General features: G+C 43.6%; 1 protein-coding gene and 1 pseudogene across 1 annotated transcript; one reads left to right on the forward strand and one right to left on the reverse strand.

Moving 5' to 3' along the window:
• The first annotated feature begins 2,725 nt into the window (after nucleotides 1-2,725).
• On the forward strand, nucleotides 2,726-6,488 carry LOC115104697 (apolipoprotein A-I-like; annotated as a pseudogene).
• An 89-nt stretch (nucleotides 6,489-6,577) lies between these two features.
• LOC115104698 (RING finger protein 214-like) lies at nucleotides 6,578-14,044 on the reverse strand. Its single transcript, XM_029626049.2, is given in 17 exon segments — nucleotides 6,578-10,210; nucleotides 10,482-10,583; nucleotides 10,693-10,863; nucleotides 10,963-11,080; nucleotides 11,221-11,552; nucleotides 11,657-11,752; nucleotides 11,856-11,943; nucleotides 12,051-12,139; nucleotides 12,296-12,392; nucleotides 12,524-12,544; nucleotides 12,546-12,590; nucleotides 12,743-12,876; nucleotides 12,994-13,134; nucleotides 13,335-13,394; nucleotides 13,483-13,648; nucleotides 13,783-13,845; nucleotides 13,958-14,044. Coding segments are annotated over 16 exon segments (1,761 nt in total). The 5' UTR covers nucleotides 13,821-13,845; nucleotides 13,958-14,044; the 3' UTR covers nucleotides 6,578-10,147.
• Between the last annotated feature and the right edge of the window lie 2,659 nt (nucleotides 14,045-16,703).

The raw sequence follows: 16,703 nt of genomic DNA on the forward strand, positions 1-16,703 counted from the left end.
TGAAGAGTTATTAATAAACAAATTAGGCATATTTGGGTAGTCTTGATACCAAATTCTGAACAGCAATGCAATGGTTCATTGGATCAGTCTAAAATTTTGCACATACACTACGGACATCTAGTGGCCAAAATCTAAATTGTAACTGGGCTGGAATAATACATGATGGCCTTTCTCTTGCATTTCAAAGATGATGGTACAAAAAATACCTAAACATTGTTTTTTTTTCTTTGTATTATCTTTTACCAGATCTAATGTGTTATATTCTCCTACATTCCTTTCACATTTCCACTAACTTCCAAGTGTTCCTTTCAAATGGTACCAAGAATATGCATATCCTTGCTTCAGGGCCAGGCAGTTAGAGCTACAGGCAGTTAGATTTGGGTATGTCATTTTAGGAGAAAATTGAAAAAAAAGGGGCCGATCCTTATTAAGACATGGTCAGTCAATATGGAACATTTTGAAAGTACAGTCGCAAAAACCATCAAGCGCTATGAAGAAACTGGCTCTCATGAGGACTGCCACAGGAAAGGAAGACCCAGAGTTACCTCTGCTGCAGAGGATGTGTCTTTGTGAGACACGGAGTAGGTGAATGGATGATCTCAGCATGTGTAGTCCTCACCGTGAAGCATGGAGGAGGTGGTGTGATGGTGTGGGAGTGCTTTGCTGGTGACACTGTCAGTGATTTTTTTAGAATTCAAGGTGCACTTAACCATCATGGCTACCACAGCATTCTGCAGCTATACAGTCGTGGCCAAAAGTTTTGAGAATGACACAAATATTAATTTTACAAAAGTCTGCTGCTTCAGTGTCTTTAGATATTTTTGTCAGATGTTACTATGGAATACTGAAGTATAATTACAAGCATTTCATAAGTGTCAAATGCTTTTATTGGCAATTACATGAAGTTGATGCAAAGAGTCAATATTTGCAGTGTTGACCCTTCTTTTTCAAGACCTCGGCAATCCGCCTTGGCATGCTGTTAATTAACTTCTGGGCCACATCCTGACTGATGGCAGCCCATTCTTGCATAATCAATGCTTGGAGTTTGTCCGAATTTGTGGGGTTTTGTTTGCCCACCCGCCTCTTGAGGATTGACCACAAGTTCTCAATGGGATTAAGGTCTGGGGAGTTTCCTGGCCATGGACCCAAAATATTGATGTTTTGTTCCCCGAGCCATTTAGTTATCACTTTTGCCTTATGGCAAGGTGCTCCATCATGCTGGAAAAGGCATTGTTCATCACCAAACTGTTCCTGGATGGTTGAGAGAAGTGACTCTCGGAGGACGTGTTGGTACCATTCTTTATTCATGGCTGTGTTCTTGGGCAAAATTGTGAGTGAGCCCACTCCCTTGGCTGAGAAGTAACCCCAGACATGAATGGTCTCAGGATACTTTACTGTTGGCATGACAGAGGACTGATGGTAGCGCTCACCTTGTCTTTTCTGGACAAGCTTTTTTCCGGATGCCCCAAACAATCGGAAAGGGGATTCATCAGAGAAAATGACTTTACCCCAGTCCTCAGCAGTCCAATCCCTGTACCTTTTGCAGAATATCAGTCTGTCCCTGAAGTTTTTCCTGGAGAGAAGTGGCTTCTTTGCTGCCCTTCTTGACACCAGGCCATCCTCCAAAAGTATTCACCTCACTGTGCGTGCAGATGCACTCACAACTGCCTGCTGCCATTCTTGAGCAAGCTCTATACTGGTGGTGCCCAGATCCCGCAGCTGAATCAACTTTAGGAGACGGTCCTGGCGCTTGCTGGACTTTCTTGGGCGCCCTGAAGCCTTCTTCACAACAATTGAACCGCTCTCCTTGAAGTTCTTGATGATCCAAAGGGTTGATTTAGGTGCAATCTTATTGGCAGCAATGTCCTTGCATGTGAAGCCCTTTTTGTGCAAAGCAATGATGATGGCACGTGTTTCCTTGCAGGTAACCATGGCTGACAGAGGAAGAACAATTATTCCAAGCACCACCCTCCTTTTGAAGCTTCCAGTCTGTTATTCAAATTCAATCACCATGACAGAGTGATCTCCAGCCTTGTCCTCGTCAACACTCATACCTGTGTTAACGAGAGAATCACTGACATGATGTCAGCTGGTCCTTTTCTGGCATGTCTGAAATTCAGTGTAAATGTTTTGGGGGGATTCAGTTCATTTGCATGGCAAAATGGGACTTTGCAATTAATTGCAATTCATCGGATCACTCTTCATAACATTCTGGAGTATATTCAAATTGCCATCATTCAAACTGAGGCAGCAGACTTTGTGAAAACTCATATTTGTGTCATTCTCAAAACTTTTGGCCACGACTATACACCATCCCATCTGGTTTGCGCTTAGTGGGACTATCATTTGTTTTTCAACAGGACAATGATCCAACACACTTCCAGGCTGACCAAAAAGGAGAGTGATGGAGTGCTGCATCAGATGACCTGGCTTCCACAATCACCTGACCTCAACCCAATTGAGATGAGTTGGACCGCAGTATGAAGGAAAAGCAGTCAACAAGTGCTCAGCATATATGGGAACTCCTTTAAGACTGTTGGAAAAGCATTCCAGTTGAAGCTGGTTGAGAGAATTCCAAGAGTGTGCAAAGCTGTCATCAAGGCAAAGGGTGGCTACTTTAAAGAATCCAAAATATGTATTTTTTGGTTACTACATGATTCCATGTGTTATTTCATAGTTTATGTCTTCCCTATTATTCTACAATGTAGAAAATAGTAAAAAATAAAGAAAAACCCTTGAATGAATAGGTGTTTCTAAACTTTTGACTGGTACTGTATATTAACTGAATATGCTAGTCAACAACAACCATTGTAGATTTTTTGAATTTGTTTTACCTGTAGCCTAATCTGACTACTGTTATCATCAATCAAATGCATTCTAACAACTGATCGGCAATTGCAATAGAGCTTTGAGAATTTCCAATTGAATTTACTAAACATGGCCGTTAATAATTGCATAATAACACAAGGCTACTACAACAATAAACTTATAGGCTATTTATTAAATTGGTTTGCCAGCTCCAGGTAAGCTACACAAGTGGCACAAATTGATTTACAATAACTCCAGTGATATCGTCATTTCAACATCTTTATTGTATTAAATGGCAGTCTACAATGGCATATACAGAGCATTCAGAAAGTAGTCAGACCTCTTGATTTGTTCCACATTTTGTTACATTACAGCCTTATTCTAAAATTGATTCAATGTTTTTTACCTCATCAGTCTACTACACACAATATCTCATAATGACAAAGTGAATACCGCTTTTTAGAAATGTTTGCAAATTTAAATATTTTTAAGTAGGTGTGTAGGTGTCCAAACTTTTGACTGGTACTGTACATGTAGGTATATTTGTCTGTTTGCTCATCTAACTGTACTTCGTTAAAAAAAAATCTCTTTGTTTCTGACCCTTGAACTTGCTCCTCCAGTTGAGTTGTAAGGGGTGGAGGTCCATATCTGAGACAGCACGCACACACCTGCTCAGAGACCTATAAAAGCTTCCTGGTGCTGTGCATCGGCCTCACTTAAAGAGCAGCACCACCCCAGCTAACAGACATCTAGCCTCACTGAAACTCTCGAAGGGAGGTATGGGGCTTATAAAGAAAGCATAGGATATAGCCAACATTGGAAAATGGAGGAATTGAATGACCAGGCGTAAAGTTGCTGAAAGACAGCAGATATTATTTATTGGAAAGAAATGTAAGAATTAAATGTTTGCCATTTGAAATATGGATCATATTCATCAAAAGTAATTTAAAGGTTATTAATGTGTCTAACAGTGGCATTTTGTACTCTAAAGTTTGAGGATGAATGTTTGGTGTTAGATTCAAATGTGTTTGGTTGTGTGAAACATTGAATGTTAAGTTGCTTGCTTCTCAATATTTTTATCTGACCCATCCCCCTCTCCCTTTTTATCTCATCTCCTCTCTCAGTCCCTCACCATAAAGTTTGTCGCTCTTGCACTGACTCTCATGTTGGCAGTAGGTCAGTATTAGCTCTGTTATATGAAATAGTACATTGTTTTGTGTAGAGGCCTCAACTCTATAGCTAGCTGAGTACAAGTAAGAGACAAAAATATCTCCACTCATAGTTAACTTCTATCAGATTATTCTGTCTTCATGTCCTCTTCCCTACAAACCCTCATCCTTTCCATAATAGCAATGGATTGCTCTGGTCTCTCCCTCATTTTACCCTCCACTTCTCTGTACCCCCAGGATGAAGCTGTCCAAGAGCTTCGACAAGCTGCATGAGTATGCCCAGACTGCTTCCCAGACCCTGGCCCCCTACGGCGATGCCTTCAGCACCCAGTTCCTTGATACCTCCAAGCAGGTGCATCAGATGGTGATGGCTGATGTCGAGGACCTCCACACCCAGCTAGAGCCCAAGCGTAACAAGCTGCAGCAGGTCCTCCAGAAGCACGTTAAGGAGTACCGCAAGAAGCTGGAGCCCGTCTTCCAGGAGTACGTCTCCAAGCGCCGCGAGGATATGGACACCTTGAGGGCCAAGCTGCAGACCCTGGTTGATGAGATGCGCGCCAAGGTTGAGGAGACCAAGTCCAAGCTGATCCCCATAGTTGAGGTTGTCCGCACCAAGCTGACCGAGTGACTGGAGGAGCTGACGCCCCTACGCTGATGAGTACAAGGAGCAGCTTGTGAAGTCAATCTGTGAAGTGAAGGAGGTGTCCACATACACCCCTGACCTCCTGACCTCCAAAGCAAGGTGGAGCCCTACTTAGAGGTCCTAAAGAGCAGGGTCATGGACTTCTAAGATACCGTCTTCACGGCCATAAAGGCATAATAACCTGTGACCCTGGTCAGTTAGGACTCCACCTCTCCTCAACTATGTAACACACTAACTGGCAGCCTCCTCGCAACAGCACATTACAACAAGAACGGCTGAGACATGCACAGATACACTAACTGGTGAATGTCTCCATGTAGTGGCCACCTTCACTGTGTGATTCCATCCACATGAACATGGCCTGTCTCAGTTTCATGCTTGCTATTGCTTGGTGAAAGAAACTTGGTGTACCTGGGGTGTAATTACTCCAAATGAAAAGTAGCATTTCTATTGGACAGATTCAGGTTGGTCCTTCCCTGTTTGCTGAACCTGTCCAATAGAAATGCTAGCTTTGCAAATGTTTGGAGTAATGATTACACCTCATAGGACCCTGTCTTTCAAAGATAATTAGTAAAAATCCAAATAACTTCACAGATCTCCATTGTAAAGGGTTTAAACAGTGTTTCCCATGCTTGTTCAATGAACCATAAACAACTAATGAACATGCACCTGTGGAACGGTCGTTAAGACACTAACAGCTTACAGACGGTAGGCAATTAAGGTCACAGTTATGAAAACTTAGGACACTGAAGAGGCCTTTCTACTGACTCTGAAAAACACCAAAAGAAAGATGCCCAGGGTCCTTGCTCATCTGTGTGAACGTGGCTTAAGCATGCTGTAAGGAGGCATGAGGACTGCAGATGTGGCCAGGGCAATAAATTGCAATGTCCGTACTGTGAGACGCCTAAGACAGTACTACAGGGAGACAGGATGGACAGTTGATCGTCCTCGCAGTGGCAGACCACGTGTAACAACACCTGCACAGGATCGGTACATCCGAACATCACACCTACGGGACAGGTACAGGATGGCAACAACAACTGCCCGAGTTACACCAGGAACGCACAATTCCTCCATCAGTGCTCAGACTGTCCACAATAGGCTGAGAGAGGCTGGACTGAGGGCTTGTAGGCCTGTTGTAAGGCAGGTCCTCACCAGACATTACTGGCAACAACATTGCCTATGGGCACAAACCCACCGTCGCTGGACCAGGCAGGACTGGCAAAAAGTGCTCTTCACTGACGAGTCACGGTTTTGTCTCACTGGGGGTTATGGTCTTATCGTAGAAGGAATGAGCGTTACACTGAGGCCTGTACTCTGGAGTGAGATCGATTTGGAGGTGGGGGGGTCCGTCATGGTCTGGGGCGGTGTGTCACAGCATCATCGGACTGAGCTTGTTGTCATTGCAGGCAATCTCAACGCTGTGCGTTACAGGGAAGACATCCTCCTCCCTCATGTGGTACTCTTCCTGCAGGCTCATCCTGTCATGACCCTCCAGAATGACAATGCCACCAGCCATACTGCTCGTTCTGTGCGTGATTCCCTGCAAGACATGTATGTCAGTGTTCAGCCATGGCCAGCGAAGAGCCCGGATCTCAATCCCATTGAGCACGTCTGGGACCTGTTGGATCGGAGGGTGAGGGCTAGGGCCATTCCCCCCAGAAATGTCCGGAAACTTGCAGGTGCCTCGGTGGAAGGACACATTATTCCATTTCTGTTTGTCACGTCTGTGGAACTTGTTCAGTTTATGTCTCAGTTGTTGAATCTTATGTTCATACAAATATTTACATTTGTTAAGTTTGCTCACAATAAATGCAGTTGACAGTGAGAGGATGTTTCTTTTTTTGCTGAGTTCCTAACATCTTGCTCTCTACTCCAGAGATGACATCCTGTCAGTAAAATGCACAAGGTCTCCAAAATACTGCGGTGATGGTTTTCTTTGATCGTTTATCACAGATGGTAATTAAACATGTTTATTGTCAGGTTAATACAACAGTCCAAATAGTTAATGCCATCTCACTTCTCTATACAGTTTAAGTCAGAAGTTTACATACACTTAGGTTGGAGTCATTAAAACTTGTTTTTCAACCACTCCACAAATTTCTTGTTAACAAACTATAGTTTTGGCAAGTCAGTTAGGACATCTACTTTGTGCATGACACAAGTAATTTTTCCAACAATTGTTTACAGACAGATTTGACTTATAATTCACTGTATCACAATTCCAGTGGGTCAGAAGTTTACATACACTAAATTGACTGTGCCTTTAAACAGCTTGGGAAATTCCAGAAAATGATGTCATGGCTTTAGAAGCTTCTGGTAGACTAATTGACATCAGCCAATAACTCAGAAAACAATTTGTAGACCTCCACAAGTCTGGTTCATCCTTGTGAGCAATTTCCAAACGCCTGAAGGTACCATGTTCATCTGTACAAACAATAGTATGCAAGCATAAACACCATGGGACCACGCAGCCGTCATACTGCTCAGGAAGGAGATGCGTTCTGTCTCCTAGAGACGAACGTACTTTGGTGCGAAAAGTGCAAATCAATCCCAGAACAACAGCAAAGGACCTTGTGAAGATGCTACAAAGGTATTTATATCCACAGTAAAAACGAGTCCTATATCGACATAACCTGAAAGGCCGCTCAGCAAAGAAGAAGCCACTGCTCCAAAACCGCCATAAAAAAAGCCAGACTACGGTTTGCAACTAACTGCACATGGGGACATGGATCATACTTTTTGGAGAAATGTCCTCTGGTCTGATGAAACAAAAATACAACTGTTTGGCCATAATGACCATTGTTATGTTTGGAGGAAAAAGCGGGATGCTTGCAGACGAAGGACACAATCCCAACCGTGAAGCACGGGGGTGGCAGCATCATGTTGTGGGGGTGCTTTGCTGCAGGAGGGACTGGTGCACATCACAAAATAAATGGCATCATGAGGGAGGAAAATTATGTGGATATATTAAAGCAACATCTCAAGACATCAGTCAGGAAGTTGAAGCTTGGTGGCAAATGGGTCTTCCAAATGAACAATGACCCCAAGCCTACTTCCAAAGTTGTGGCAAAACAGCTTAAGGACAACAAAGTCAAGGTATTGGAGTGGCCATCACAAAGCCCTGACCTAAGTTCTAAAGAAAATGTGTGGGCAGAACTGAAAAAGTGTGTGCAAGCAAGGAGGCCTACAGACCTGACTCAGTTACACCAGCTCTGTCAGGAGAAATGGGCCAAAATTCACCTAACTCATTGTGGGAAGCTTGTGGAAGGCTACCCGAAACGTTTGACCCAAGTTCAACAATTTAAAGGCAATGCTACCAAATACTAATTGAGTGTAAACTTCTGACCCACTGGGAATGTGATGAAAGAAAAAAAAGCTGAAATAAATCACTCTACTATTATTCTGACATTTCACATTCTTAAAATAAAGTGGTGATCCTAACTGACCTAAGACAGGGAATTTTTACTAGGATTAAATGTCAGGAATTGTGAAAAACTGTGTTTAAATGTATTTGGCTAAGGTGTATGTAAACTTCCAACTTCAACTAAGTATTTCAACATTCTGCTCATTCAAATTGGGCAGTTAAGTTCAATGAGTCATACTTCAGTGTGACTTTTAATAAGGCACTTAACATAACACTAGTGTATTTTTTTTGCCATACAAATTATAAAATGTTCAACATAGAATCATGAAAATTAGAAATGAACATACCAAATGCATGGAAATGAGAAATAACATACTTACAAAATAACATGTCAAAGTTGTTATAATTATGTCAAAGGGTATAAGAAGTATATTTTACAATAAATAAAAAGGCATACATAACAAACATGATATCCCTATGGGTTAACACACAACAGTAATGTGAAAACTAAAAATAAGTTATGGTGCCAGATTATCATTGCAGTTAACAACTGATGTGCTTTTGGTCAGCCTTTAAAAAGGTATTAAAGTATTTAGTCAGCTGTATCAATATAGGGATGCATAATATGAAAGACTTCTGTTTATTGTGTCACATACAGTGCATTCGGAAAGGTCAGACCCCTTGACTTCTTCAACATTTTGTTACGTTACAACCTTATTCTAAAATTGATAAAATTATTGTTTTCTCCTCATCAATCTACACACTACCCCACAATGACAAAGCATAAGCAAATGGATTATTTTTGCACAAAAATATTAAAATAAACTGATATATCACATCTACATATGTATTCAGACCCTTTACTCAGTACTTTGTTGAAGCACCTTTGGCAGCGATTACAGCCTCAAGTCTTCTTGGTATAAAGCTACAAGCTTGGCACACCTGTGTTTTGAGAGTTTCTCCCATTTCTTCTTTCAAGCTCTGTCAGGTTGGATGGAGAGTGTCACTGCACAGCTATTTTCAGGTATCTCCAGAGATGTTCAATTGGGTTCAAGTCTGGCCTCTGGCTGGGCCCCTCAAGGACATTCAGAGACTTGTCCCGTAGTCACTCCTGCGTTGTCTTGGCTGTGTGCTTAGGGTCGTTGTCCTGTTGGAAGGTGAACCTTTGCCCCAGTCTGAGGTCCTGAGCGCTCAGGAGCAGGTTTTCATCAAGGATCTCTCTCCTTTGCACCGTTCATCTTTCCCTCGATCCTGACTAGTCTCTGCCATGCTTCCCCGTAGGGATGTTGCCAGGTTTCCTCCAGATATGACGCTTGGCATTCAGGCCAAAGAGTTCAGTCTTGGTTTCATTAGACCAGAGAATCTTGTTTCTCATGGTCTGAGAGTCCTTTAGGTGCCTTTTGTCAAACTCCAAGTGGGGTGTCATGTGCCTTTTACTGAGGAGTGGCTTCCGTCTGGCCACTCTACCATAAAGGCCTGATTGTTAGAGTGCTGCAGAGATGGTTGTCCTTCTGGAAGGTTTTCTCAAATCTGGAGCTCTTTCACAGTGACCATCGGGTGCTCTTGCCCGGGCGGCCAGCTCTAGGAATTTTTTGGTACCCTTCCCCTGGTCTGTGCCTCAACACAATCCTGTCTCAGAGCTCTACGGACAATTCCTTCAACCTCCTGGTTTGGTTTTTGCACTGACAACTGTGGGACCTTGTGTAGGCAGTTGTGTGCCTTTCCAAATCATTTCCTATCAATTGAATTTACCACAGGTGGACTTCAATCACGTTGTAGAAACATTTTAAGGATGATCAATGGAAACAGGATGCACCTGAGCTCAATTTCGAGTCTCATAGCAAAGGGTCTGAATACTTAAATAACCTGTTTTCACTTTGTCATTATGGTGTGTGTCAATTGATGAGGAAACTTGTTTAATTTAATCTATTTTAGATTTTAACGTAACAAAATGTTGAAAAAGTCAAGGGATCTGAATACTTTCTGAATGCACTGTAGGGGAATAGTAATACGTCACCATGTCTGCTCTGTGTATATAGTTGATGAGAATCATATTCCACCATCTCTTTCTTCCATTCTGTGACGCTGAACAGAACACTATCAGTGTTCAGCTCCTCTTTCCCTTCATGTCTTCTCCTTCGGTCTTTTTTGCTACTCCTTTCACTTGGCTGGGCAGAAGGGGCAGGTGTTGTTCTTGCTGGACTGTAGCCATACACTGATGCACTGAAACACAGAGGCAAATCATCAGCTTTACATCAGCTAACGGTGCCTAACTAGTTTAAGCATAGTTAGGGTTATAGCAAAGTATCATCTGATAGTGTCAATTTAGCAGACGCTATTATCCAAAGCGACTTAGTCATGCGTGCATACATATTACGTATGGGTGGCCCTGAGAATTTAACTCACAGTCCTGGCGTTGTAAACGCTATTCTCTACCAACTGAGCCATACAGTTTTCAGTAATCTATACGTTTTTAATTCAGTGTAGGACTTACATCCTTATGAACAGTGTGGGCGCAGCTCATGGGGTGCTGGCTGTCTACTTCCACGTGGTTCTGGCACATCAAGCACAGCTTACGATTACTGGGAGCCACAGGCTGGAGAGAGAGAGAGAAGCAGCACCTCAGAAATACATTAATTATGTACATAGTCACCCAAGCCTAAAATTCTCAATTGTGCCTTCTGCGGGTTGGTAGTGGTTTGTACCTGTGGGGGCCTTGTCTGGAAGACTTGAGTTACTGCAGGTCTCTGAGGGGGATTTGTGGGTCTCTGGATGGGGCCAGGAGGCCTCTGGATTGGGCCTGGAGGACGATGGATTGGGCCTGGAAGACCAGGAATGCCCCTGGCAGCAGAAAGAGGCCTTATGGGCCCTGGAGCCTGTGGAGGATAAAGGTTAGATTAAGGTTTAGACTGTGTTGGTGTGTGTGCACACTTAGTGTGTATGTGTCTCAGTGTGAGTTTGTGTGATTGTTTTACCGGTTTCTCACTCTGTGCCAGTCTCTGTGCCACCTGCTGTGTGACCTCGTCCATAGACATGCCAGCCATGGTGCCACGGGAATTCTTAATCTGCTGCAGCACTGACATGAGTTGAGTTCTGGAGAGAGAGAGAGGGACGGAGAGTAGAAAGAGACGAAGGTAAATGGAAAGAATGAGACTAGAATCAATATTTATTGATTGTAGTCTGCAAGATCTTTTACTGACTAGTAAATTCAGAGTAAGTGACAGACAGCTCACCTGTTGCACTGTGGAAATGTGTCCCCCAGTCTCTTCAGCAGGTTGTCCAGTTTGCCAGCAGCAGGAGGGTTACTGAAAGGCAGGGGCTGGGCGGAGGCCACTGTGGTGGGCAGGGAAACAGGTGGGGTGGCTGGGTGGAGCGGTAGAGCGGAGGTAGGGTGAGTAGAGGAGGGGACAGGTGGGGGAGTTAATCTGGCTGGGGCTATGAAGGCAGCTGGGTGCTGCTGCTGGGGTTGGAAGGGCATCCCCACGGCGTTAGGAGGGCCCATCTGGAAATTTTGAAAAGGGGGGAGGGGTGGAGCGTACATCATCGTACTCATCACCAAGTCCACCTGCAGAGGAATGGTTCCATTAACAACAGATACTGTATCCACATTCATCACTGGCATCGACTGTCTTCGTCAGAATCAACTACACACATGTATCACACACAGACCGTGGGTACTTGGGGTAAGTGTGGTAATGTGACTCCAGGGAGGCTTTCCATCGGTTGGCCCTTTTGCAGCAGGTGAAGGTGCTCCTTGAACTGATTCTGAGTGAGAGAGAGACAATAATAAAATCCCCACTAGTCATGTTCTTAAAGCCTACATTTATCCAGTGAGAAGCAGTGTTCTACCATCCCTCTTGTCCCTCACCTGCAGTCCCACCAAACTGCTGTGAACAACAGCCACATTGTTCTCCCACTCCAGTCTTTGTTGCATGTGCTGCTGAGAGGGGTCAAATCTACAGACAGAGGAAACACAAATCACTGAAGCACAGCCTTTATGGGAGAAGCTACAATATGTAGGCTACATCCAGCTTCAGTCATAGGGTCATGCTCAGTATAGTACCTAAGTGTGTTGATGTATTGGTCAGCCTCTTTCAGCCAGTCGTCCACCTCAGACATGGTCACATCTCTCTGCATTTCCAGAGCTGCAATCTGTTGAACATAAATCAGAATACAAATCAGGGTTAATCCCCGATTGTCTTCAAATCCATGGCGACATGTGGATAGGTGAATCAGAGTGAACATTCAGTGTCATAGGGTTGTGATGGTTGACTGATGTAGAGATGATAAATATGGACAGAGACTGACCTCATCCCGTAGAGCTGTCTGGGTGGCCTCCTCTGACTCTTTCTGTAGCCGCTCCATCTCAGTGTTCAAGTCTGCGAGCTCCCGCTCCCACATAAGCCTATAGATGAGCACAGTAGGTGTGTTGTATAGCATTATATTGTGGACAAGATGTGTTGTGTAGCATGATAATGTATATGATACGTTGTCTATGGTTAGGTGAAGTGTAGGAGTGTGGCTCAGTAGTCTTACTTTTCCAGGTTCTGCTCCTCTCAGCAAAGCCAGCTTCCTGGTGGTCTCCTTCAGCTCCTGAGACAGTCTGGTAGAGGGACAGACAGAGGAACATGGCTGACTGACAGGATATCTTGTCACAGTTCTGTTGGTGCCCACCACCTAGCCTACCGTCTGTCCTACACCTCAAAGGGTTTTTCCCCAATTTCTCCTTTTCCACCTTCTTCTCAATATCTCTACCTGTTCCTCTCCTCCTCCATTTTGATTTTCTCCGCGCTGAGGTCTTGCTTCTTGACTGCAAAGTTCTTGCGGGTGGTCTTGCAGCAGTTCAGCTGAAGCTTCACACGCAGAGACTCGATTTTGTCCATCAGCATCTGAAAATATTGTCACTAGCAGTTAATTAAAGCAAAGATGTACAACATCTCAAGCTGATGAAAAGACAAGTAGGCCTATACGTAGCCTACAGCACAGAGATGTGTTTGAACACAGACCTGCTGCTGGTGGATCCCCTCATCTTTTTTCTGAACCAGGCTGTCTACGAGGTTGCCATGATCAGCCTCCTCCTCCTGCTGCTGCTTCATCAGTTCCTCATATTGCAGGGCCAGGTGAGTGCTGTACTCATCCACTGACCGCTAGAGAGAGAAAGAGAGAGTGAAAGAAATAGGAAGGGGAGGAGGAAATGTTGGAGAAAGAGGGGAAGATGTAACCACAGAATAAGAATTAAAGAGGTTAACTTGTGTCATGCACATGAACAGATATATATATATATTGTGTGTGAGTTACTACACTGATTCACCATACCCCAGTCATGCCCCCAGAGTGAACACATTACCATCAGTGACTCCCAATCCTGATCTGTGTTAACATCTTTGTCTGCTGTCCACGCATCCGTCTGCAAGAGACAACACATAAGATGACTTTCTGTCACATGCCCACAATTGTCTGGGAAATTACTGCTGTCCTATACAAACTCATTCTACCTGGACGCCTTGCTTCTTCGAGTGAGTGCCATGATGTCCATCCCCTGAGGCCAGCTTTTCCAGCTCCCCTATAGATCCCGAGGTGCAGCCTGGATCTGACCATGGGTTGGACTGGTTGGACCAGGGGTTGTATTGCTGCTCAGGGTTTCCCGTGGCGGAGGTTTCGCTGGGGGGGGACAGAATTGTTTTTGCTAGGGTAAATAATTCGTTAGGTAGGCGTACTCAGCTAATATAACAGCGGGTAATCACCCACTCCACATAACAAACACAAGCTCCCAAAATAACAGTCACCGGTCTTACCGCGCCATGTCCTCCTCGAGCGCCAATCCCCAGTCCATAACGTTAGTTAGCTAGTTTCTATGACTAGAAATTGGAATTAAACAGCGGTAAACGTGTTGGGAAACTGTAGCTTAAATGACAAGGTGCATTATTAGTAATCAAAAACGGTAAATGAAGATGTTGAGTTGTGTGTTACCTCATCGACAAACCACGTTAGAAAATTATAAACATTACACGTTTGCTGACATACACTTCCGGGTAAGCTCACGCAGCGCAGCAGTGTTGCCATGTTCGTGATTTTCCTGTCATTGGACAACTTTGAAAACAATGTCGCGGGTTAAAATGTATTGGTCGCGGGTTTTTGGACTATTTCAAAGTTGCACCGCGGCCGCCAAGGCATTTCTCTTAAATATATTTATACATTTCACGTAAAACACAAAATAATGCATGCAAGAGAAGAATTAGGGCCGCTAATTATCAAAATCCAGGTTTGGAAGCAATTCCCAAACCTGGAGAGGAGCCCCCTAAGCAAGCTGGTCCTGGGCTCTGTCCACAAACACAAAAAGACCCCACAGAGCCCCAGGACAGCAACCCAATTTGACCCAACCAAATCATGAGAAAACAAAAAGATAATTACGTGAGACATTGGAAAGAATTTACAAAAAAACGGAGCTATTTGGCCCTGAACAGAGAGTACACAGTGGCAGAATACCTGACCACTGTGACTAATCCAAAATGAAGGAAATCTTTGACTACTGAGAAAGGCCACCGAAGACAAATCAAATCAAATTGTATTTGTTACATGTGCCGAATACAATATGTAGACCTTACCATGAAATGCTTACTTACAAGCCCTTAACCAACAATACAGTTCAAGAAATAGAGTTAATAAAATATTTATTAAATAAACGAAAGTTTAAAAAAATCCAATCAATCAAAAGGTAACACAATAAATGTACATAACAATATCGATATATACAGCTGTATACAGGGGGTACCAGTACCGAGTCAATGTGCCGGGGTACAGGTTAGTCAAGGTAATGTGTAAAGTGACTATGCATAGATAATAAACCGTGTGTAGCAGCGGTGTAAAAATAAAGTGATGGGGGGGGGGTCATACAGCCAAATGTATGACCTTATTAGAGACACATATTTCCCTCAGATTACAGACCCAGAAAGAATTTGAAAACAAATCCAATTTTGATAAATTTGCATATCTATTGTGTGAAATACCACAGTGTACAATCACAGCAGAAAGATTTGTGACCTGTTGCCAAAGGAAAAGGGCAACCAGTGAAGAACAAACACCATTGTAAATATAACCTATATTTATCTTGATTTATCTTCCCTTTTGTACTTTTCCCCTTTCATACTACTATCTGCACATCATTACAACACTGTATATAGACATAATATAAGATTTGAAATGTATTTATTATTTTGGAACTGTAATGTTTACTGTAAATGTTTCATTGTTTATTTCACTTTTGTTTATTACCTATTTCACTTACTTTGGCAATGTAAACATATGTTTCCCATGGCAATAAAGCCCCTTAAATTGAATTGAGGGTGTGGAGTAGGAGGGAGGGCCGGAAGGTAGGTGTGTGTGTGTGTGTGTGTGTGTGTGTGTGTGTGTGTGTGTGTGTGTGTGTGTGTGTGTGTGTGTTCTACAGTTATTGGCTGAGTCACGTGATCGAGAAGAAGGAGAGCAGCAAGCACGCACGTTGGCTACTTTTTACCATTTGTAGGTAGGCTATTTACATTGTCATTATGGAGACACCTATTTCCTAAAACATTTATATTAAACATATTAATACTCTAGAACTGATGCACAGTTGGGGCGGCAGCGTAGCCTAGTGGTTAGAGCGTTGGACTAGTAACCGAAAGGTAACGGAGCTGACAAGGTACAAAATCTGTCGTCCTGCCCCTGAACATTTAACATTTACATTTAAGTCATTTAGCAGACGCTCTTATCCAGAGCGACTTACAAATTGGTGCATTCACCTTATGACCTCCAGTGGAACAGTAGTGCATCTAAATCTTTTCAGGGGGAGGGGGGGTGAGAGGGATTACTTTATCCTATCCTAGGTATTCCTTAAAGAGGTGGGGTTTCAGGTGTCTCCGGAAGGTGGTGATTGACTCCGCTGTCCTGGCGTCGTGAGGGAGTTTGTTCCACCATTGGGGGGCCAGAGCAGCGAACAGTTTTGACTGGGCTGAGCGGGAACTGTACTTCCTCAGTGGTAGGGAGGCGAGCAGGCCAGAGGTGGATGAACGCAGTGCCCTTGTTTGGGTGTAGGGCCTGATCAGAGCCTGGAGGTACTGAGGTGCCGTTCCCCTCACAGCTCCGTAGGCAAGCACCATGGTCTTGTAGCGGATGCGAGCTTCAACTGGAAGCCAGTGGAGGGAGCGGAGGAGCGGGGTGACGTGAGAGAACTTGGGAAGGTTGAACACCAGACGGGCTGCGGCGTTCTGGATGAGTTGTAGGGGTTTAATGGCACAGTTAACCCACTGTTCCTAGGCCGTCATTGACAATAAGAATTTGTTCTTAACTGACTTGCCTAGTTAAATTAAGATAAAATAAAACATCAATAAATAATGTAGACAAAACAGTGGAAATCGACTTTGGGCGCACCACCAGAGAACATTACATAAATCCCCCCATGGGGGTTTAAACTGCATTATAATGTTGACCGCTTAAAGAAAACGGTATCAAGCGAAGTTCTTTATGCATGCTCATTTCTCGCGTCCTAGGGCTTTCGAGTGGACATTTTAAATGGAAATTATGGAACTCCCTCGCGTGGTTATTTTTTTTCTTTTTAAGTCCTCAATGACACTGGCATTAGGCTAAATGTGGAATATTTTACATTTGCCTCTGTTGGCGATCAAGTAGCCTATTAATGTATATGTAGGCTACCATTTGATACAATAAATATGTTGAAATG

This window comes from Oncorhynchus nerka, linkage group LG22 (assembly GCF_034236695.1).
Source record: "Oncorhynchus nerka isolate Pitt River linkage group LG22, Oner_Uvic_2.0, whole genome shotgun sequence".
NCBI classification, from domain to species: Eukaryota; Metazoa; Chordata; class Actinopteri; order Salmoniformes; family Salmonidae; genus Oncorhynchus; species Oncorhynchus nerka.